The sequence below is a fragment of the Mixophyes fleayi genome, chromosome 1 (genome assembly GCF_038048845.1).
Source record: "Mixophyes fleayi isolate aMixFle1 chromosome 1, aMixFle1.hap1, whole genome shotgun sequence".
NCBI classification, from domain to species: domain Eukaryota; kingdom Metazoa; phylum Chordata; class Amphibia; order Anura; family Limnodynastidae; genus Mixophyes; species Mixophyes fleayi.
The window spans coordinates 446,673,284-446,699,909 of NC_134402.1; the positions used below are offsets into that span (position 1 = coordinate 446,673,284).

Genomic DNA, 26,626 nt, shown 5'->3' on the forward strand with positions numbered 1-26,626 from the left:
ATTACACAGAGAGCAGTATAACATCACATTACACAGAGAGCAGTATAACATCACATAACAGAGGGAGCAGTATAACATCACACTACACAGAGAGCAGTATAACATCACATTACACAGAGAGCAGTATAACATCACACTACACAGAGAGCAGTATAACATCACACTACACAGAGAGCAGTATAACATCACATTACAGAGGGAGCAGTATAACATCACATTACACAGGGAGCAGTATAACATCACACTACACAGGAAACAGTATAACATCATATTACACAGGGAGCAGTATAACATCACATTACACAGGGAGCAGTATAACATCACATTACACAGGGAGCAGCATAACATCACACTACACAGAGAGCAGTATAACATCACACTACACAGAGAGCAATATAACATCACATTACACAGGGAGCAGTATAACATCACATAACACAGAGAGCAGTATAACATCACATTACACAGAGAGCAGTATAACGTCACATTACGCAGAGAGCAGTATAACATCACATTACAGAGGGAGCAGTATAACATCACATTACACAGGGAGCAGCATAACATCACACTACACAGAGAGCAGTATAACATCACACTACACAGAGAGCAATATAACATCACATTACACAGGGAGCAGTATAACATCACATTACACAGAGAGCAGTATAACATCACATTACACAGAGAGCAGTATAACGTCACATTACACAGAGAGCAGTATAACATCACATTACAGAGGGAGCAGTATAACATCACATTACACAGGGAGCAGTATAACATCACATTACACAGGGAGCAGCATAATATCACACTACACAGAGAGCAGTATAACATCACATTACACAGGGAGCAGTATAACATCACATTACACAGGAAGCAGTATAACATCACATTACACAGGAAGCAGCATAACATCACACTACACAGAGAGCAGTATAACATCACATTACACAGGGAGCAGTATAACATCACATTACACAGGGAACGGTATAACATCACATTACACAGGGAGCGGTATAACATCACATTACACAGGGAGCGGTATAAGATCACATTACACAGGGAGCAGTATAACATCACATTACACAGAGAGCAGTATAACATCACATTACACAGGGAGCAGTATAACATCAAATTACACAGGAAGCAGTAAAACAAAAGAGTACACAGAGAGCAGTATTACATCACATTACACAGGGGGCAGTATAACATCACACTACACAGAGAGCAGTATTACATCACATTACACAGGGAGCAGTATAACATCACATTACACAGGGAGCAGTATAACATCACATTACACAGGGAGCAGTATAACATCACATTACACAGGGAGCAGTATTACATCACATTACACAGAGAGCAGTATAACATCACATTACACAGGGAGCAGTATAACATCACATTACACAGGGAGCAGTATTACATCACATTACACAGAGAGCAGTATAACATCACATTACACAGGGAGCAGTATAACATCACATTACACAGGGGGCAGTATAACATCACATTACACAGGGAGCAGTATAACATCACATTACACAGAGAGCAGTATAACATCACATTACACATGGAGCAGTATAACATCACATTACACAGAGAGCAGTATAACATCACATTACACAGAGAGCAGTATAACATCACATAACAGAGGGAGCAGTATAACATCACACTACACAGAGAGCAGTATAACATCACATTACACAGAGAGCAGTATAACATCACACTACACAGAGAGCAGTATAACATCACACTACACAGAGAGCAGTATAACATCACATAACAGAGGGAGCAGTATAACATCACACTACACAGAGAGCAGTATAACATCACATAACAGAGGGAGCAGTATAACATCACACTACACAGATAGCAGTATAACATCACATTACACAGGGAGCAGCATAACAGAGAGCAGTATAACATCACATTACACAGGGAGCAGTATAACATCACATTACACAGGGAGCAGTATAACATCACATTACACAGGGAGCAGTATAACATCACATTACACAGAGAGCAGTATAACATCACATTACACAGAGAGCAGTATAACATCACACTACACAGAGAGCAGTATAACATCACACTACACAGAGAGCAGTATAACATCACATAACAGAGGGAGCAGTATAACATCACACTACACAGAGAGCAGTATAACATCACATAACAGAGGGAGCAGTATAACATCACACTACACAGAGAGCAGTATAACATCACATTACACAGGGAGCAGCATAACAGAGAGTAGTATAACATCACATTACACAGGGAGCAGTATAACATCACATTACACAGGGAGCAGTATAACATCACATTACACAGGGAGCAGTATAACATCACATTACACAGGGAGCAGTATAACATCACATTACACAGAGAGCAGTATAACATCACATTACACAGAGAGCAGTATAACATCACATAACAGAGGGAGCAGTATAACATCACATTACACAGGGAGCAGTATTACATCACATTACACAGAGAGCAGTATAACATCACACTACACAGAGAGCAGTATAACATCACACTACACAGAGAGCAATATAACATCACATTACACAGGGAGCAGTATAACATCACATTACACAGAGAGCAGTATAACATCACATTACACAGAGAGCAGTATAACGTCACATTACACAGAGAGCAGTATAACATCACATTACAGAGGGAGCAGTATAACATCACATTACACAGGGAGCAGTATAACATCACATTACAGAGGGAGCAGTATAACATCACATTACACAGAGAGCAGTATAACATCACATTACACAGGGAGCAGTATAACATCACATTACACAGAGAGCAGTATAACATCACATTACACAGAGAGCAGTATAACATCACATTACAGAGGGAGCAGTATAACATCACATTACACAGGGAGCAGTATTACATCACATTACACAGAGAGCAGTATAACATCACACTACACAGAGAGCAGTATAACATCACACTACACAGAGAGCAATATAACATCACATTACACAGGGAGCAGTATAACATCACATTACACAGAGAGCAGTATAACATCACATTACACAGAGAGCAGTATAACGTCACATTACACAGAGAGCAGTATAACATCACATTACAGAGGGAGCAGTATAACATCACATTACACAGGGAGCAGTATAACATCACATTACACAGGGAGCAGCATAATATCACACTACACAGAGAGCAGTATAACATCACATTACACAGGGAGCAGTATAACATCACATTACACAGGAAGCAGTATAACATCACATTACACAGGAAGCAGCATAACATCACACTACACAGAGAGCAGTATAACATCACATTACACAGGGAGCAGTATAACATCACATTACACAGGGAACGGTATAACATCACATTACACAGGGAGCGGTATAACATCACATTACACATGGAGCGGTATAAGATCACATTACACAGGGAGCAGTATAACATCACATTACACAGAGAGCAGTATAACATCACATTACACAGGGAGCAGTATAACATCAAATTACACAGGAAGCAGTAAAACAAAAGAGTACACAGAGAGCAGTATTACATCACATTACACAGGGGGCAGTATAACATCACACTACACAGAGAGCAGTATTACATCACATTACACAGGGAGCAGTATAACATCACATTACACAGGGAGCAGTATAACATCACATTACACAGGGAGCAGTATAACATCACATTACACAGGGAGCAGTATAACATCACATTACACAGGGAGCAGTATTACATCACATTACACAGAGAGCAGTATAACATCACATTACACAGGGAGCAGTATAACATCACATTACACAGGGAGCAGTATTACATCACATTACACAGAGAGCAGTATAACATCACATTACACAGGGAGCAGTATAACATCACATTACACAGGGGGCAGTATAACATCACATTACACAGGGAGCAGTATAACATCACATTACACAGAGAGCAGTATAACATCACATTACACAGGGAGCAGTATAACATCACATTACACAGAGAGCAGTATAACATCACATTACACAGAGAGCAGTATAACATCACATTACACAGAGAGCAGTATAACATCACATAACAGAGGGAGCAGTATAACATCACACTACACAGAGAGCAGTATAACATCACATTACACAGAGAGCAGTATAACATCACATAACAGAGGGAGCAGTATAACATCACACTACACAGAGAGCAGTATAACATCACATTACACAGGGAGCAGCATAACAGAGAGCAGTATAACATCACATTACACAGGGAGCAGTATTACATCACATTACACAGGGAGCAGTATAACATCACATTACACAGGGAGCAGTATAACATCACACTACACAGAGAGCAGTATAACATCACATTACACAGAGAGCAGTATAACGTCACATTACACAGAGAGCAGTATAACATCACATAACAGAGGGAGCAGTATAACATCACATTACACAGGGAGCAGTATTACATCACATTACACAGGGAGCAGCATAACAGAGAGCAGTATAACATCACATTACACAGGGAGCAGTATAAAATCACATTACACAGGGAGCAGTATAACATCACATTACACAGAGAGCAGTATAACATCACATTACACAGAGAGCAGTATAACATCACATTACACAGAGAGCAGTATAACGTCACATTACAGAGGGAGCAGTATAATATCACATTACACAGGGAGCAGTATAACATCACATAACAGAGGGAGCAGTATAACATCACACTACACAGAGAGCAGTATAACATCACATTACACAGAGAGCAGTATAACGTCACATTACACAGAGAGCAGTATAACGTCACATTACAGAGGGAGCAGTATAATATCACATTACACAGGGAGCAGTATAACATCACACTACACAGAGAGCAGTATAACATCACATTACACAGGGAGCAGTATAACATCACACTACACAGAGAGCAGTATAACATCACATTACACAGAGAGCAGTATAACGTCACATTACACAGAGAGCAGTATAACAGCACATTACAGAGGGAGCAGTATAACATCACATTACACAGGGAGCAGTATAACATCACATTACACAGGGAGCAGCATAACATCACACTACACAGAGAGCAGTATAACATCACATTACACAGGGAGCAGTATAACATCACATTACACAGGGAGCAGCATAACATCACACTACACAGGGAGCAGTATAACATCACATTACACAGGGAGCAGTATAACATCACATTACACAGGGAGCAGTATAACATCACATTACACAGGAAGTAGTAAAACAAAACAGTACACAGGGAGCAGTATTACATCACATTACACAGAGAGCAGTATAACATCACATTACACAGGGAGCAGTATAACATCACATTACACAGGGAGCAGTATAACATCAAATTACACAGGGAGCGGTATAAGATCACATTACACAGGGAGCAGTATTACATCACATTACACAGAGAGCAGTATAACATCACATTACACAGGGAGCAGTATAACATCACATTACACAGGGAGCAGTATAACATCACATTACACAGGGAGCAGTATAACATCACATTACACAGAGAGCAGTATAACATCACATTACACAGGGAGCAGTATAACATCACATTACACAGGGGGCAGCATAACAGAGAGCAGTATAACATCACATTACACAGGGAGCAGTATAACATCACATTACACAGGGAGCAGTATAACATCACATTACACAGGGAGCAGTATTACATCACATTACACAGAGAGCAGTATAACATCACATTACACAGGGAGCAGTATAACATCACATTACACAGGGGGCAGTATAACATCACATTACACAGGGAGCAGTATAACATCACATTACACAGGGAGCAGTATAACATCACATTACACAGGGAGCAGTATTACATCACATTACACAGGGAGCAGTATAACATCACATTACACAGGAAGCAGTATTACAGAGAGCAGTATAACATCACATTACACAGGGAGCAGTATAACATCACATTACACAGGGAGCAGTATAAAATCACATTACACAGGGAGCAGTATAACATCACATTACACAGGGAGCAGCATAACAGAGAGCAGTATAACATCACATTACACAGGGAGCAGCATAACAGAGAGCAGTATAACATCACATTACACAGGGAGCAGCATAACAGAGAGCAGTATAACATCACATTACACAGGGAGCAGTATAACATCACATTACACAGGGAGCAGTATAAAATCACATTACACAGGGAGCAGTATTACATCACATTACACAGGGAGCAGCATAACAGAGAGCAGTATAACATCACATTACACAGGGAGCAGTATAACATCACATTACACAGGGAGCAGTATAACATCACATTACAGAGAGAGCAGTATAACATCACATTACACAGGGAGCAGTATACCATCACATTACACAGGGAGCAGTATAACATCACATTACACAGGGAGCAGTATAACATCACATTACACAGGGAGCAGTATAACATCACATTACAGAGAGAGCAGTATAACATCACATTACACAGGGAGCAGTATAACATCACATTACACAGGGAGCAGTATAACATCACATTACACAGGGAGCAGTATAACATCACATTACACAGGGAACAGTATAACATCAGTACAAAAGAAAAAAGTAATGTTAAAAATCTAAGTACAGCTAATTACTGAATTCTGTATGATTCAGTAAACTATGTATTATATGACGATTTTCTGTCTTTATTTATTATTTCATCCTCGTGGGTATAAACAAAAAAGCTGATACAAGCATCAGGTGATATTGCCGTTTATCACGGACAACCTTGTCTTTGTTGACTGATTTTTATACATGTTATGAATGTATGTTGTCTATTATTGTAGTTTACAATAATACAGACATTCATTTCTTTCTTACATGCTATGTAATACTAAGGATAATTATGTGAATTTCTGAAAGTCTGAATTATCTGTGCTGTGCATTTTTTTTTATTTTCACCAAATTAAATTCTATGGCAAGGACTCAACCAAAACTACAAACTTTGGTACACTTGGAAAATTCACATCATTCACACTTACTGAAGAGTCACAGGCTAAAAACACAGCATAAACCTGCATAACACTTATAGCGTACACCTATATGATTCATATACCTAAATACAATATTTCACCACTTAAAATGCAGGGATCATTTAAATGACTATAAATCAGGTTCTTCTATTTTGAAAAACTGAACAAAAAACAATTCTCATATATTTTTGAGTTGACTGAAATGTAATGTTTTCTCTTTCTGTGAATGTCTAGTAGAATGTCCAGTGGAATGTCTAGTAGAATGTCTAGTAGAATGTCAAGAAGAATGTCCAGTAGAATGTCAAGAAGAATACCAAGAAGAATGTCAAGAAGAATATCCAGTGGAATGTCAAGTAGAATGTCAAGAAGAATGTCCAGTAGAATGTCAAGAAGAATGTCAAGAAGAATGTCCAGTAGAATGTCCAGTAGAATGGCAAGTAGAATGTCCAGTAGCATGTTAATTAGAATGCCCAGTTGAATGTCCAGTAGAATGTCAAGAAGAATGTCCAGTAGAATATGAAGAAGAATGTCTAGTAGAATGTCCAGTAGAATGTCAAGAAGAATGTCCAGTAGAATGTCCAGTAGAATGTCAAGAAGAATGTCCAGTAGAATATGAAGAAGAATGTCTAGTAGAATGTCCAGCTTACTCACTCTAATACCCATGTTTTTTATACTTACGTTGCCCTTTTCAAACTTGTTCATATTGTTCTTGCAGTCGATAAGGAATCTTTCCCCCGTGTCGCCCATCTCTCCAAAGAGGCAGAGAAACACGTTGGCATCAGTACCGCTACCACTCACATTCCCGGTGTGAACGGTCACTCGATACTTCACCACTGTGGGGGTAAATGGACAAACTTTATGAGGGTCCCTGTGTCGGCTCATTTGTCCACTATCTGCCCCAGGAGTATTGCTGGGTTATGCCACGTACAACGCCCCAATGGACACATTATTAAGGAACGACAGCTTGCAAAGTCGCAATAGATAATTCATGCCGAGATCAACTTTCACTTCTGAAAATCTAGAGGCTCAAGATTCACCTGCAATTTACTATATGTGCAGAGGAATCAGTCAGTGCCGTCACTAGATCATTATTATTCACTGCTGAACAACAGTTATAGCAATATGGAATTACAGGAACTATGTTTAGTTAGTTGTAATTACTGACATCAGAGTCTAGTAGGGACTAATATATTTTATTCCTCATTCCTATCTATCTGTACCAGATTTTACTGACTGGTTATGTCGTTGGTATTCTATAACTTGTCATGTTTTCTGAACATTCCTCATCTACATTCAGTAAAAGGGGCATTTAGGGGAATAGTTACTAGAGGGTTACTGGGGCAGCATGGTGGCTAAGTGGTTAGCACTTCTGCCTCACAACGCTGGGGTCATGAGTTCAATTCCCGACCATCGCCTTATCTGTGAGGAGTTTGTATGTTCTCCCCGTGTTTGCGTGGGTTTCCTCCGGGTGCTCCGGTTTCCTCCCACACTCCAAAAACATACTAATAGGTTAATTGGCTGTTATCAAAATTGACCCTAGTGTCTGTCTCTCTGTGTGTTAGGGAAGTTAGACTGTAAGCCCCAATGGGGCAGGGACTGATGTGAATGAGTTCTCTGTACAGCGAATTAGTGGCGCTATATAAATAAATGGTGATTATGATGATGATGATTCCTACACTTGGGGTCGGGAGATCTACTGAAGGTCAATTTATTTGTTTTATTATCAGTTTATGTGTATAGAGCCAGCACACCTCTCCACGCTTTACAATTGGTGACAAACACACTAATAAAACAAAACTGGGTATTAACAGACAGAGAGGTAAGAGGGCCTTGATCGCCAGCTCACAATCTATTGGGATAATGAGGGTAAGTGACACAGATTTAATATTGGTCCAGACAGAATGAAACAGGAAAAATTACTTAGCGGGATTCGTAGGAATCTAGATATAAAAATCAATATTTTTTAATGATTTATCTGTCAATTTGCAAATCCCCAAATCTATTCCAGGGAAAGTGACCTATAAATTAACAGTGTTTCATACCTTAGAAAAAAAATAAATCGTCAGCAATTGCAAAATCATTTCAATCACCAATGTATCAGTGATAAATATAGCTGAAAGATCGCTGAAAGAGCAACCTAGGAAATCACTGTGGAAATGATTGAAAATGTTTAAAACTGGTTTCAGAAACTTGAGATTGCTTCAAAATCATTGAGATGAGTAGAAGGAGGGGAAAGATCTCTGGTCAGAGCTGTCTAAAGCAATATGTAAATAAATGGACAAGTCTTCCCCCTTTAAATCCTGCCTATTATACCAAAATAGTCAAAATAAGTGAACACACAATGTTAAAATAAACTTTTATTGAAAAAAAGGCTCAAGGAAACCCTTGCTTACTACTGTAATTATATAATAAAATATTTGTTGTAGTCAAAATTTGGAGAAAAAACAGACCAAAAGATCCACACATTAAATGCCCCACTCCCTAAATGACCAAAGCAGGGAGACTCTGGCACCTCCTCTTCGCACCTCCTCTTCACCGGCAGCAGCCAATTATAAGCAGTTTCCCACACTGGCTGTTTGAGATTGGCTGACAGTGACAGTAAGTCTGAGGGACACCCGTATTTGATTATTTTGTGGCGGTCAAAGCCAGTGAGCAGGTGAATCATTTGTTTTCGGGATATATAGGGTTTGGACTACAACACATACAGACAGAAGTAAAGAAGATTTTATTTCCCATCTGGACTATGATGAATGAAGACAAAAAAATTATTTTATATTGAATAAAGTGATAATCAAAGGTTTTGGGGATTCTCTTATTGATTTAAAGTTTGTTTTTTTCTAAAACAGGTCTTACCTGGCAAGACATTAGCCACCAACGGGCCCTCGGCCGGGAGCTCCCGCACAATCTCATTGTCATCTTCATTCAGATCCAACCAGCGTCCACATTTAAAGGTATATTTCTCCTTGGTCAGTGTTTTAAGCAGGGTCACCTGTGTTAAAGCACAGGAAATAAATCAATTCATGAGGATAATTAATTCTAATATGATGCTATTAAAAGTATTCACCGCCTTTGGCATATTCATATTTTATTGTCATGCATTATGGAAACACAATGAGAAGCCTCTTCATGCTTTACGGCAGGGATAGCGTTAGGAATATCATCTGACAATTCCACTTCCAGTCACTAGAGGCCGCCAATTGTTCTTGAACTTGCCCTTCACTAAGATGGCCAGTCTTATCTCAGAAGAATCTGTCCTGGTTCCTCTTTCTTGTTTGGAGTATGTGATGTTAAATACTTTAGTGTCAAAAAAGACAAAAGTATTATAGGAGTTATACCTTTATTGGCCAACCAAAATAACTATTATTGTATTTGCTAGCTTTCAGAGCACAGAGGCCCCTTCATCAGGCTTCTTTACAAATGAATAAAACAAGGGTTTTCATTACGAATGAAAGCGTAAAAGTCCTATGAGTTCAGAGATCTAATTCACTTTGCTGTGGGGTGTGAAGTGTATCCAAGTAGTGGGTCATAAATCCAGGTGTAAGATTGAGCCCTTGTGTCAATGACTGGAATGTTCTTATCAGCTTAGATTCCCAGATTTTTCTCTCCCTGTCATTTTTAAAAAGACCTTTCAGCATTAGGACTTTTAAATCTGTCATACTGTGTCCTTGTCCAGAGAAGTGTTTACCCACGGGGGTGTTCAGAGTCTTCTTTATTGTGTGTCTGTGTAGATTCATCCTGGATTGTAGCTTCTGCTTGGTCTCTTCAGTGTAAATTCCCTCAGGGCATAATTTTTTTGCTACACATCTTGTTTGGAGTACAAACACGGAGGGGGCCAGGTGGTGTGAATTGTATCATTTTGGCTCGTATCCCTGCAATGCAATGCAGCAATTGCATTATTTCACGCAAATCGCGTCATGGAGACCCCCATCCCGCCCACTCTGATGCGGGAAAAGGGCCTCTCCTAGGAGTCTGAGAGGCCTACCTGGAATTCAGGAGACTCCTCAACATTCTGAGAGAGTGAGCAGGTATGGTATGACCCGGCTTGCTACTACCTTGTGTGCCAACCCACCTCACTCATGACTGCCCTTTATGTTTGCCAACCTGGCTTATGTCTGACTCCCCGCTAGTGTTACAATCATGCAACAAGGATTTGTAGATAGTGAGTTGTGGTCACTTTTTCACCTTCTACTTTCTTTTTAGATCTATGTTCACACTTGAATTACATTAGCCTATACATATAATAATATATGTTTATGGCTGAATCTCTGAGTAAAATAAAGATGACACAACTTCTGCAGGGCACAAACTTAAAGATTGGGCACCTTGTCCGTCAGTACCTCCACCAGGGGCAAACGCAGGATTTGCAGAGGGGGGTTTCCACACCACGCCGCCAGTGGGTGTGACCAGCATGCATGGGGGCGTGGCTATAATTTTAGACAGTGCTTGGCTGCTCTCCAACTCTTCCTATCCCCATAATATACATGGGCAATGCTGCGTACACTACTGTTAGGTTAACTCAGCTCTCCCTTTTCAGGCAGAGCCGTGTGAAGCGGGGGCAGGGTCCAGCCACCTCAATTATACAGTGCCCAAGGCTTGGCTTAGAAACCCCCCCCTCGGTTTGCCTATGTATGTATCTTTAGCAGATATCAAAGCTCCAAATGTTTTTTACAGCCAAATAAGAGTCCTTCTGTTCCTGCGTTACAAATCCTCCCCATCTTCCTTGCAGAAATATTCTTTTATCTTCTTGTGATACATTTTTGACTGATTTACTACAAAATTCAGTTTGCGAATGGAGAAGGTCACTCTGGATACTTAACCTTTTGTTTCTGTAAGTACTTTATGGTTTATTTTATGGTGCATTTTGGATAGTTATTTGCTGAAGGGTCAGATAATTTATTCAACTCCAGAAATATCTTCACCGGGATTAATTCAAAGCCTGGTGAGTCAATCGATTAATCAGCTGGAAGTGTGCCCAAACTTTTGCACATGCCACATTCACTATTTTAACTTACTCAATGTGAGGGGTGGCTGCAAATCTACTGCACTGTAGCCTCAATTTAATTTTAACAGAGAGCACCTACAACATTATCCTCTCTTCAAATCCAAGATTGAGGATTCGTTGTTACCTTGTTTAAATGCCAGCCACTAAATGCGTTTCTCTTCTCATGCCAAATCCTGAGTTTATATAGGATCCCCTGGTCTGGAAGCTCTATCTGCAAAAGATTAAACACTGAGTGATGCTCCATATACCACAAAGTTTGCAACTCAGAAACTCCTAAAGTGGAACACTATAGTAATATACAAGAACGCGAAACATAGTAGAAACATTACATGGAATATCCTCTGCAATACTTGTATTTCCCTTATAGCACGACCTCCCTCGGCGTAGTATAGAGGGAGCAAGAAACTCTTACCATAAACTTGTCTATCTGTCCGGTTTCAAAATTGTCCGAGTTGTTATCCAGTTTCATTTCATCTGATTTTCCCTTTTCTCCGTAGATCTGAAGAAGGATGTTGGCGTCTGTCCCGGCATTTTTAACGTCACTTGTCCATATCCAGAGTGACCAGGGGTGTTCTGTAAGAGAATTGGGAACTCTTAACTAATTCCACCATGACATGGAGAACAAGCGGAGGTGCAGACTTGGGACAAGCTTCATTGGAGATAATCTGATACCTTCACACTCACATTTAATACATTAAAGTCAATAATTATTATACTCTAGAATAATTAGCACCATGCCAGTAGAGCAACCCACAGGTGCAAAATTGGCCTCTTTAAGCGCAAAAGGAAACATCTGCAAATCACCAGCTTTTTTCTGGTACAAAATGCAAGTCCTCTTCTGGAGTAAAAGTGGCCGTGTGCCCTCTGCATCCAGGTATACACCTTTTCAAACCATTATCTCATTTAAGAACAAAAATTCCTGATTTCTAAATTGCATTAAACTGGAAAAACTCTGACCTCCTTCAATTTCAGGCCCTAATTAACAATGTTTGGCAAATATATAAATTAGAACACATCACCAGAGTAATACATGATTGTCCCAATCGATTTTTGTCGACGTGGGAAACCTGGACTGATCATTTTAATACTTGAGATCTCTTTCCTGACTTATTTTCATTAATCTTTTCTATATCCCTCTCTCCCAACTCTTCTGCCCTCCCCGCCTTAAATCTCTCCTCCTCAGACCTCTTTACCCTTTTTCAACAACTGCGATTTAATTTTGGCTCAAATCTCCATTTCCTTGGTAATGTTTTGTACAAAAGAATATCAGTCGTACTGATCATTGTATGTCTTCATCCCACCCTCGTTTCCTTCCCTACTCTCTTTTTTCGGAACATTTACTTACTTTTCTGTCTTTTCTGACGCAGTGAGACCATTTCGTACAGCTCCCGTTCTATTAAACCATCTCCCTCATCTACGTCCAGCCATTTACCACATGGGAAAGTCTGTTCAATGCCGGTGAACGGGCAGTAGACGACAGCCTAAACCGCAGAACAAAGAGGTAACGTTAATGCCCCCTCCAAAAAATGGTATCAGACAATCATTAGGAAACTATGTACATAGATGGTGTGTGTATGTTAAAATAAAAATATTCATTTGACTGCCTACTAAATCCAACACATACAAGACAAATAGAAACCCCATTAGTTTTTCCTCTCTTCTGTGCCTAGCAGAGATGTACAAATCCCGCAAAATTTCTATTTGCACCTATTCTCTCAAATTTGGAATCAAGGGTGACTAGCAACTATTGATACCAGCAAATAGGCATTTGCTCTTCTTTGCTGGTTCGAAATGGTGAATCACGATTCAATTTGCTACTTAGATGTGTAAGTGTTGCACTCAAATGAAAACAATCCATCTTTTCAGGGGCGGTTATTAATCACACATTTGACACCCATTTAAATGCGCCCTATTATCACAATCTATTTGAGTAGAATATATGTGTAGACATATCCTTTACACTTTAAACTTTCAAATTGTCCTTATTTTCACAAGTTTAGAAAATGTGCTAAGACAGCCAACATGTACTTCATACAACAGAAGAAGCAATGCCTGTGTCCGTGGTAATGAAGCAAAGAAAAGTGAGTGAAATAATGAAAGTGCACTGAGGTAGTCTCATGAAACTTATTATATCTAAAATGTTATCAGTGGTAAACATTGGTCAGTTGTACACAAAGCAAAGCCATCTGTGCTTGTAGCTGTTGGTGACAATGCATTCTAAAATGGAACTTTAGACAAACTAAGAAACTCCCTGGCAAGTTGTGTCCAGCAGTAAAGAGGAAACAGTCACACAACGAATGACAGCTGCCATTCAGCAGGTTCATGATAAGAATTGCTAAAACACTGTCCAAACCATATCTGAGAAGTACACAACTCCTAAAACTCCTGAAAAAGTAACTATCCTGTGAGATAAACTGCCATTCGCCAATTTGGAAGTCAAACAGATCATAGACAGTGTCGTGTCTACTAGTTCTTCATCAATTACAACCTTACAAACAAGCACCAAGAAAGTCTCCAATCCAGGATCCGCATCTATCATCTAACAGACCAGTCACCATCACAAGCCGAAATTCGTCAGCTTGGAAATATTTTCGGAGTGACATGGGTACGATGGCCTAGTGTGTAATGCAATGGTTCAAAGTCGGCAAGGAACGAAACTCAAAGCTTTGCCCCTGATCCAACTTATTTTGTATTATTATCATATATTCATAAAGTGTCAACATATTAAGCGGCGCTGTACATTGAAGGGGTGATAATACCAACAATTTACATAGAATGTTAAAAAGGTAAAGTTGGTCCTGCTGAAATGAGGTTATAATCTAAAAAAGTGTGGGATCTGATATATATAAGGCTGAGGAAAATAAAGTGTAGTTGGTGCAAGGGGCAGTGTGTGTGGCAACTGTAAGTCTTCTGAGCCAATAATATTAGGACAACTGCTGGCAACTGGCCTATCGGTTAGTGTCGTACGGTTAGTATAAAGAGAGACCCTGGAAGTGCCACAACACGTGTGTGGTCAAGTGACTGTTGGCAGAGTCAACAAGTGAATTCCACTGTTCAATGGTAATTCTTGTATCCAAATTAAAAGAAAGCCACAAGTTCTTGACAATTACTAACATCGTCCACACCATCTTCGTCCCCATTGGCTACCGGGTTTTTCAGAGAAAGAAAAATTGAAGCATTACTATCATCATCATCATCACCATTTATTTATATAGCGCCACTGATTCCGCAGCGCTGTACAGAGAACTCACTCGCATCAGTCCCTGCCCCATTGGAGATAACAGTCTAAATTCCCTAATATACATACACACACAGACAGAGAGAGACTAGGGTCAATTTTGATAGCAGCCAATTAACCTACCAGTATGTTTTTAGAGTGTGGGAGGAAACCAGAGCACCCGGAGGAAACCCACGCAAATACGGGGAGAACATACAAACTCCACACAGATAAAGCCATCGTCTGGAATTGAACTCATGACCACAGCGCTGTGAGGCAGAAGTGCTAACCACTGAGCCACCGTGCTATGTCTCCTTACATTTACTGGTGACATCTGACAATTGGTTGGTTTGGATATTGTTGCTGCCATGTAGTCTGAGCAAATACCACACATTAGCTGTTTGTTAAACCTAACAGAACAGATTCTTGAGCAATTGCCAAGAAATTTAAATCATATTAGTAATGTCAAGGAAAATGAGCGCCCATATTAGCACATCATATTTCTGACCAAATTGTCAGCAGAGAGGATTGTCACATTTACCATTGTTTCCCTGTTCAAGCCATCATTACGCTATACGTTGTACTATAATAAGGTTGATGTGAATAACAAATAGTCTCTGTACAGCGCTGCGGAATTGGTGGCGCTATATAAATAAATGGTGATGATGTTGATCAGAGCAATGACCGGCTGCCATCTCCAACCCAACAATCACAAACATGTACATTCTCAAGCCGTATGTGTACCCATGGTGAATGTTTTGGATATGTATTGATGATTGGAGTCAGGAACTGATAATCAATGAGGATAGAATACGGATAGAAGATGATGTACTAGGATGAGCAGTCATGGAAAATAATATGCTGTTATGAATGCAAAAATGAAAAGCATTGTGAAAATATCAGACAATTATTCCATTGCACCCCTGCTGGATCCACGCTATAGGCCCAAAAGAGGCAAATTTTGTGGCACATCTGAAAGTGAGAGAGTTCACAGCAACCTCATTTCAGTGGTAATTAATAATGAATGTAATAATAACATTCATCAAACTGTTACCAGAACTCCCTGAAAAGAAATAAAAAATCTATTCACAATCTAATAAAAAATCTATATTTATGGGATGGATGGAGAAGTTTTTGGAATACGAGGATGAAGCGTCACTCAATTCTGTAAGTTAAGGATAGAAAATGTTAGCCATTGAAACGCGTTTCTACCGACCTTCCAGCGTTCTATCTGAACACGTGTTCATGTCTGTCCGTGGAATTAAACACTGAATAGTCAATTACCCCCTTAAAATGTGTAAATGATGACATATATAATAATCAGTCAATGATGGGCAATCCCTGAATTCATAAACATATAAAATAAAGCAACTCTGTATCTCTACATGGACTATATAGCGGCACTTCTTCCAATTGATATAAAGCAACGCTATTACTGCTAGTAGTCCCATGGCTGCCTGTCTTGCGCTTTGCAGGAGGACGAAACTGTTACAGTACCGAGTAAAGTGGCAGTTCTGCCCCCTTTTTGAGCCTGACAGTGCAGCATACACTTCAGCCTAGGTGTCACACGAGGAAGTCACATGAGAGTCTTGGAGGCTTCTGATTAATGATGGTAATGAATAAAAAAAGATAAAAAAAAACAGGTTTTGAAAAGGAAAGAGACAACAAGACTGAAAGGATAAGGGCAACTGGTAATAAACAAAATAATGACTTGCAGATCTACGGCACTACAGTAGAGCATTGTGTGGTGACACTACCACTGTACAGTAATTGGGATGTATGTATTCAAGATGTGTAATATATTATCACGCGAGAAATATATTGTTAAGGGAGAAAAAAGTAGATGTGAAAACATAAATTAATAGTAATAGTCACAGAGAACATACACAGACGTTTCTCCATAGTACAGTTCAGAAATAAAGGAAGAACGAGTGTACACAGGATGAAAGCTCCTTTTCTAAGGCTATAGACCTGTGACATTTGGTGGTTGCTGATTGGCTTCATTATATTCCAGGCACTTTGATTGGCCTGATTCGACCTATCGCCATTATTTATTCAGTACATGTCTTGGCGAACTGGGACTGATTCATGAATTAATTCGCTTACTCCGAAACTCAAACCTTTGTCCCAATTTCAGAACTGGACTAAATAGATTTGCTCACCTCTGAAAAATAGGGATTGTATTTTTATTACTAAGTGTTAATTATGTCTTGTGTTGATTCGTCTTGTTGAAGTTAAAGATGTTTATAACATACAGAAAATCTTACTAGATACTTCTCACACTGCAGCAACAATCATCTCATCAACTGTCGGTTTCCAGTTTCCTGCCCTCTACTTTGTTAACAACTTAACAAGACTAGAAAACACACACGGTGCGGTCGCTGTCACAATAAGTATATGAATAAACATTATTCTGACATTTCCACAGTACTTCAAGACAACCCCATCTGTGTAAAATGAATGTCTCATATTTTCATTGGGGGTCAGGGGGTGATTGCTTTCAGTAGAGGTGCCTTTATTTGATAAATGGAATGTAACAGTATTTAAAATCATTGACATTATGTGATTTCTTTTTCTACACTGTGCGGAATCTTGCTGCCTCGGAAATGAAATGCAGTAAGTAATAAAGAACAAGACGTTCCAAGGTCACAGAGCTCGGGACACAAATAGATGCAACGTGGGAGGGAGGCATTATAATGGTGTGAATGGTGAATGTTCCGAGAGGCAGGCTATTACAGCACCATCACCGAGCAGGCAATTATAATGTGTCAGGCAGTGAAATCTGTAATATAGACGCGGGGACGTGGCTATCGTTGCGGGGATTAATGGAAAAGATAACATCTTGTGCAAATGCTGAGATAGTGAATGTGGGAAGTTTTCCAGGCATTCTTTTTAGAAGATTATATTACACAGGACAAGAGAAGAAGATTGATGAAGTTACAAGAGGCGAGATAGCCGGAGCTATTGTGTGAAGTGACAAAGTACAGACGCTGTAGACTCTACAAAACTGCAAAGAGAATAAAGGAACTGGAAATAAGACAATGAGGATCGTCTATTATCACAGAATAATACAGAGCTCCACAATGACTCCTATATTACTGGCGCTAGCACATATTCCGCGTTACGGCGTATGTCTGCGCAGCATCTCTGCAGGTTTGTGCTTAGCGGCAAATGTAACAATTTCATTTCTTACTATCACATTCGGATCGTTCACTTTAATTACAACTACTTCTTTGTTGGAAACTACAGCAAGTACGCTTCAATTTGTGAACACGCGCTGCCTAAATGTTTCTTGTTCAAAGCGCCGGGAATCGGCGGTTCTACGTAACCGCAATAGTAAATGTACGCTTAGGATTAGTTTATTAGTATAATATCCCGAGGCGAGAAATTAAAGTTCTCCGCAATCCTTCTCATTGGTGATAGGTCCCCCGTACTGCATGAAACATGATACTGAACAGCGTTAACACATCACTTCTAGCGTCTAACCTTCTCGCAGTACCACCCCGAGCTGACGCCTCTTCCGTCGTGCCCGATGGTCACCCTACTGAGAGGGCTCAGCAGGGCCGCGATCTCTATGTTGAAGATGTCGATCCTGGCTCGTTCGAACTCTCCCCCTTCCAGGAAGATCTTCCCACTGTTCTTCAAACCCTTGGAGCCATGGAGAATGACGTGGACCTTGGAGTTAGTCCCAGCGCCCCTGATATCGCCGGTCATTATGGAGACGTTGTAGACAATCCCTGGGGATTAAAGAACAACCATAGTAAACACAGAATTAGTATTAAAAAAATGTCCCCTTAAATGTATGATACCGAATCAGGACCACCCCTTAATTAATACAACTTTTCTAGTTTTTCTCTGAAAACACCACATTTTTCACCAATGTTTGTGTCTTAATTAACTCAAGACAATTAGGATACATTGTGACAGCTTTTATTTGAATTGTCACAACTTTATGTTTAGTTCTACCTACATCGGTTTATCTATTGCTCTATGAAATACACCTAGATTGAGTGAGAAGTAGTCTGATCTCTGGCATTGCACGGTTAAAAAGGCTTTGCATATTCTCAATAACTCAGCGTCATTGCCTTCTGACATTCATTGCTATATCTCTACAAACAAATATGTTACAAACCAGGAAAAAATAGTTTGACACCAGCACACGTCTTGTAAATCATATATATATATATATATAGTGTAGTGGTCGGCCTTCATTAAAACGAGGGCGTGAAATGTGTATCTGTCAGCAGTTTATAATGTAATTACACCTACTTAAAGCTTGCAGGTCACCCTTGCTATTATTACTGCTATTCAACAATTAAGCCTCCTTTTAGACCCCAATTGCAACACTGACATCTGCAGGTGACAGGTAGGTACTACCCAACATACTGTGACCAGAAAGAAATAAATATTTATCATCATCAGCTATTTATATAGCGCTATTAATTCTGCAGCGCTATACAGAGAACTCACATCAGTCCCTGCCCCATAGGAGCTTACAGTCTAAATTCCCTAACATACACACACACACACACAGAGGGAGAGACTAAGGTCAATTTCATAGCAGCCAATTAACCTACCAGTATGTTTTTGGAATGTGGGAGGAAACCGGAGGACCCGGAGGAAACCCATGCAAATACGGGGAGAACATACAAACTCTACACAGATAAGGCCATGGACGGGAATTGAACTCAGTGCTGTGAGACAGAAGTGCTAACCACTAAGCCACCGTGAATATACCCAAGACAAAGAAAACTATGCAATAGGTTATAATAAAAAATGAATTGTGCTTAATTAAAATAAAATTTCGCTCTATGTACAGAACAAAAAATAATCTGTTTTTTTTCCTTTAAATAGTGAGTAAACATGTTCCCAAATAGATATTGTTGTGTATTATTGATATTTATTTTTAATTAACTTAAAGGGTTTCTCCAGTAAGCAGTAAACTAATAGCTCTGTCCAATCTGGCTGTTCAGTCTTTGTTCTCCCTGCAGCTCGCAGTTACAATTTGCCGGCTTTCCCCCAGTATAGACTGTTCTAGATCTGACGTACTGTAGTTTACAGCGCAGGGAGAAGGACAGTTTGTACAGTAAGCGAGGGCAGGTGAATACTATTATTATTAATGTCTACGGCTGACTGTACATGGTTCCTTTTGCACTGTTTCTCTGGATAAACCTTTTAATTAAAAAAAAATAATTCTTTCGTCTGCACCTGTGCCCACCAGTAATGCTGTCTACTTTCATTTCAAACACCTGGTGATGGGAAACAGTACAGGAATCATTCACTGAAAATAGTTTGTGCTCCTGGTGTGCTGCGTATTGTCATGATTCCAAAAGGGGAGGTGCCAGACAACCTAGCTCAGTCTCTGACAACCAGAGGACAACGCACACAAACAACAAGATACAACAGATACAAGGGAATAATTGCAGAACAGTCTGGAAACTCCAGTTAGAGTTTTCTTACTACGGAGAGAACCTGACAATGAGCTTGTTCCAAAGCGAGAAACATTCAATATGTTCCGAGGATTCAAATAATATCTATTTATTGATAAAAAGGGACAATAACAAGAGGGAATAGTATAGAGACCAGCTGGTCATCTAATATGTTTTGACGAAACAACATCACGAACAACAACATATTGTAAAGAAGGAAACATGTGGACAACCAATCAGTATCTAGCTGTCGTGTTCTAGAATGTAGTAGATAAATGATAGACAGATTCTGATGGGTTGCTATGGGCAACACCTTCACATTTACTTTTTAAGAAGTTTGATAAATCTACCCCATAGACACATAACTCACCAGTTGCTTCACTTCCCCCAACTAGGAGATCTCTCTGAATTTTTCCATCATCTTCATCGATGGCGAACCAACGTGAGCAGGGAAACTCATAGATGGTCTTATTACCAATATCTTCAACGATAACCTGGAAAGACATCAAGTATTTCAATGGTTTGTTTATTGTCATCGTAACGTTCCTCCTTAACCAATCTTTACTCCGCATCCCCCGTTCCATGAGATTATATAACAATGTTTGATTAAAGGGTCACTAAAAGGATAATACAAACCCATTCAATATGAAAAGGCGTCTTGTAGAATTCACAAATACATTCTTACAAGTATCCACAACCTGTCAGTATCTGGCATTGTTATTACATTTGCTATGAATCTCAGTGCAAGCTATTGTTCTATGTTATCAGCTCATTCAGCCTAGCAGAGCCAGTGTACACGGAAGCCTGGTAGGCATAGGAAAATATCTTCCCCCACAACCAAAAACATTGTCTGAAATATCTGCAGTTCTGACATGTATATTTGTGAAAGTTACAAGTAGTTCTTCTATAATAAGGTAACTTGTCCTAAAAGTTTATTGGTCCCCCAATGTACATACAGGGGTGTTTCAGCTACAGCACAGACGTACTCACACTGTGGCAAACCTCAGCACACAAATCCACAGAAGACACAGCTGCTTATAAGAAAATCACAGACGATCTTGCCCAGATTAGTCAAAATCATTTCCTTAGCTCACTAAAATCTAATGGGACATTACTCTGAAATATTACTTCATTTGCTTGTAGGCAATCATCTATATACATGCTATTGAGAAAGTAATAAAATTTATGATTAAAGAAGTCAATTAATTAGTGGCTAATTACAAGTAAAATAGGACTTGTCAGGTTTCTGATTTAACCTATTTATTTGCTTATTATTTATGAAGATTTATTTATATAACGCCAGCATACTTTGCGGCACTTTACAATTGGGAAGAAAGTAATAAAACAAGGGTATTAACAAGAAGGTAAGCGGGTCCTGCTTGCAGTCTTACAATCTAAACTAGAATATTATGGGCCTGATTCAATAAGGAACGCAAATGTCGACACATTCTGTATTTTGCGTTAAATTGCACAGCGGATGCCCAGGAACGGATTATACGCCAGTGAGCGCAGCAACGTCTAATTCGTCTTCGAATGCAAATGAAACATACATCAGCCTACGCTTTCATGTGTGGAACGGGGACAGAAAGGGGCGTATACACGTAGTCAATGTACAGTAAGGACGTGCCGAGGTCAGGTGCACACAACAGCGCCCGATCCAAGCTTTGGGCATCTCTAAGTTACGTGTTTTTCAGTCGTATCTCTTGCACCAGCTACAGGTCAGGTGTAAGTGCTGATTACTAGTGATGACGGCTGTGTATACAGCTAGAACATGTGTCTGCAGTCAGGAGCAAATTTAAAAATCTAATTCATGTAGAGTAGAGATTAATAACATCCTGATCAATGTATTTAATGGGTGGGGGGTTTTGGAAAAAAAAAGCCTTGTCATTTTTTTCCCCATTAATGACGACTATTAACACATAATAATAACTAAATACTTTTTTTTCCTATGCGTTCTACTGGGACTTTGTATCCCACATATATTTTGAACGTATCCTTCAATGTGTTGTCTTTCAGAGCGTAGACCCGTATTCACCAAGAGACATTGTTGCGTGCTTTAATGAATCGGGCCCCGTGTGTGCAACTATTTCTGATTCTTTTTAATTTTATATCTGGTACCTTATTTGTTATATATGATTACCAGTCCCCAACCTCACATACCTGCTTTTCCCTTTATAACCTGTCATGTAGGCAGAAGCGATCTCTCTCCCGCCCCTCAGCCAGCAGTGTCATAGTAGCTGACACTGCTGGCTTTGGTAAGCCCTGCTGTTCTCTCACCAGATCAGCAGCTACTGCAATAACATGAGGAGAGACACGGCTTCATAGCTTCATACTGCACAGGACCCCACTAGGGCAGTGATGGCTAACCTGTGACACTCCAGGTGTTTGCAAAACTACAAGTCCCAGCATGCTCTACCAGCTATCAGCTATGTAACGCTTCGGTCCCGCAAGTAGTACCTGTCCCATTACCCGCATTTCATTCATCTGGAAACTGCCATGTCCCAGCATCAGACACTCTTCAGTTCATTCAGTCAGCTATATTCTGATCTGTGCAGGTGCAGCCTATTGCACTTCAGGACCTCCCTCCTCTTATCATTGGCTAAGCACTTCTGGCAGGGCCATCTTAACAACATTATGGGCCCCCGGGCAAAGCAGTGCACCGGGGCCCCTATGTATAGATATAGATATAGATGTATAGATGTATACAGATACAGATATAGATATAGATATATAGAGATAGAGATAGATAGATGTACTTGCTCAGTGACCCTTGTAGGTTTTTTTTTGCAGGTTTTTTCTTTTGCAGGATTATTTATTCTCATTAAGAGCCGTGCCTATGGGGCCCCCTTGCCCATGGGGCCCCCAGGCAGCTGCCCATCGTGCCCAATGGAAAAGATGGCCCTGACTTCTGGAGCACTATTTAAACCTCCTGGATTCACCTGTCTGATGCCTGTTCTTCAAGCTCACTTCCTGCAGCCTGTGGTTCTGGTTCCTGTTCTCCTTGTGGTTTGCCTGTGTTCCAGCCTGCTCTCAGTTCGTGGCCTGTGTTGAACTATCGCTACTCCAGCACTGCTACTACCATCTCCAGTGTACTTCATAGCGACCGCTTCAGTTCTCTCATCACTACCACTCAGAGCCGCTACTACACCTGTGACTCATCGGCTGTTACTACGAGTTACCTTCACCGCGTCAGTTTACTCTCAGTCTCCCGCTGTACTGAACTAATGCTGCTCTAGTACTTCTATACCATCTCTGATGTACTTCAATGTGACCGCTCCAGTTCTCTAACCGCTATCACTGTGAGCCGCAACTGTCTTGGTGTCTCATTGGCTGTTCTCCCTCAGCTACCTCCGCTTTCCCGTGTGTGCTCAGCATACTCCAGTGCTGTGCTCCCGCTGTTCCAGTATCTCTACCAAGCACCATTGGATACACCATTGTGACAGCCTCTGCTTTTCCTCGTTGTACCACAGGGCATCTATTCTCCTTGTGCCTCATTTGTCTCTACCCGTGTTACCTGGCTCCTCTGCACCGTTCTGCTGTTCACCCACTCACAGGACCGCGACCTGCAGGTTTGGTGCCGCTAAATCCATATCTCCTTGCGGGGGTTCCTGGTGAAAACCACCTGTCTGTTAGACTCCGCACCTGTGGGTGGGCAAAGCCATGTCCAGCAGAGCAGAGGGATCAATTTCCCATAAGCCAACCGTGAGAAGCTAGTTATCTACTGGCAAAGCATGCTGGGGCTTGTAGTTTCACAATACCTGGAGTGTCACAGGTTAGCCATCACTGCACTAGGGGAAGGGACACTCATCGAAGGATATAGTGGAGCTCCGGAAAGCAGATAGAGAGAGATCCACAGGCTTTAGTAAGGAATTTAATGTTGTAGCAGAAACATTAATATTACAGTGGGAAGTTAGGTGACAGGTCCTCTATACAAAGCTATTTAAAAAATAAATGTCTGAAATTTCCCTGAACAAACCTTTTCCAGGAACCATCCGGCCGAGCCGCCTTTGTTGTTGTGGCCAATTGTAATTTTCCTAATCTTGCCTAAATTTGGTGCATCGATGGTGAACTTGTCTTCTGTTCCCTTCTCAAAGTTGTTTTTATCATTGTCCAGCCTCCTTTCCCCTGATAGGAAGAAATATAACATGTCAGCCAAACGACTAAACATCTATACAGAGGGGCCCCACCGGGGCCCTGAGTCACCTCTGTCACCGTTTCCCCATCTTGTAGACGGGAGAGAGGAGTCCATTCTAGAGAAACAGCGCCACCAGCTGCACAGGCTGAGAGCGGTACTGCAGCCAGTAGCAGAAGGCAAGGTGCATGCATCTCACATCTCCTCCACTGACAATGAGGGTTACGTGACTGGTACAATAGCTGTATTATGTAACAATATTTAAATAACAGCAGCAATATGGCCAAGTAGTTGGTCATTATATATTTTCTATTACTACCTCTACAGTGCGCAATGGTAAAGCAAAAATGGAACTTAAAGATTGTATCGGCTGAACTACGCATCTCTGCAAAAACCGATTAGCGCTGAATGATGTCATGACTCCGCTAGAAAGTAAAAGTCGAGGTGTTGCCCATAGCAACCAATCAGATTCCAGCTATCATGTTATCGAATGCACTATTTAAATGATAGCTAGAATCTGATTGGTTGCTGTGAAAAACAAGTTCCTCACCGTAGGGATGAGATGCGATTAATATAGGGACTGTGAAACTATCTGTATTTCTAATAAGTGTTTTAAAGACAATGCAGCACAATGATCATTCACATATATGAATCTGTACCCGTGTCTCCGTTTTCACCAAATATGTTAAGGAACACGTCTGCGTCCGTGCCGCTACCGTTGGCTGAGCCGGTGAACACCCTGGCCACGTACTTGTTCACTGCAAAACAAGCGGAGAATATGGTTAAATCCCCCATCACAATATGTACCCAAATGTAGACTGAATACAATATATTAAAAGTACAGGGAGCAAAGGATGACAATGTCGCATGAAGGTTCCGATCTGTTTCAATAGTCTCTTAATCCCATGGTGATCCCTCTCTTCCATGTGGCCACGCCTACCTAGGAAACGGAGCTCTTTCTACGGTGCTGTGAGCACATATTAGATTTAGTTTGCAAATTTTGAAATAGGACTGGAGAGAATCCATCAATAGCGAATCAGGGTTCACTGGACTAGACAAGGCTGCAGCCAATCAGAGCATTAGAACATTTTAAACACAAAAGTTAATACCAGATCCAACGGTAACGGAGAGAGCAGCATGCCACACGCGTGACATAAATCACCCATCACATGTACATAAATCATCTATAAGCATACATACATACATACATACATACATACATACATTCATACAGCTTGTTTTAGGCAAGATTTAAATACAAGAAAATAAGTATCAGTAAATTTAATTATGAAGTAAATAAAAACACCTTAATAATGAAATAATGGCAATATTTCTATTTTCTTTAATTAGAACTTTGAGTCCATCTGATTAGATTTACTTGACATGTGACATCCCCAATGGCTTCCTATTGGTCACATTACAAGACACACACAACCCCGTCATTTTGGCTCAAATTCTCCATCCCGCAGACTGGAATCCCTTATCGCACTACTGGCCAGGTGATTTCTAATGCAGGATTAGTCACAATGCAGTGTACATACACAGCAGGGAATTACCATAATCGGCCACTAGATGGCGCGTCTCTTCTTCTGAAAAGCTGATATGACCCAGTGAACCGTTTCAAATCTAAAATCCATTATTATAAGAAGTACAGCTCATAATGCCACTTACTTTACCCATGTATCAGTGCAGTGTACATTGTAGCCAATGGGAAAGGCTCAGCAGTCTCTAAGGGGCCGATTTAATTCTGCCGAGAATAACGCAGTGTTAGTAGTTTTACCCTTAATACGGTAATTTCAACGGTGGATTTTTACTCGCG

The 26,626-nt window shown here is 40.3% G+C and overlaps 1 protein-coding gene across 1 annotated transcript in view; it reads right to left on the reverse strand.

Moving 5' to 3' along the window:
* The window catches only part of LOXHD1 (lipoxygenase homology PLAT domains 1), a 167,171-nt gene that overhangs the window by 63,974 nt on the left and 76,571 nt on the right, over positions 1 to 26,626 (reverse strand). Inside the window, 9 exon segments of the mRNA XM_075186070.1 lie at positions 7,706 to 7,860; positions 9,881 to 10,016; positions 12,154 to 12,240; positions 12,442 to 12,602; positions 13,375 to 13,510; positions 18,733 to 18,983; positions 21,046 to 21,169; positions 24,652 to 24,800; positions 25,467 to 25,565. Coding sequence (XP_075042171.1) covers positions 7,706 to 7,860; positions 9,881 to 10,016; positions 12,154 to 12,240; positions 12,442 to 12,602; positions 13,375 to 13,510; positions 18,733 to 18,983; positions 21,046 to 21,169; positions 24,652 to 24,800; positions 25,467 to 25,565 — 1,298 coding nt within the window.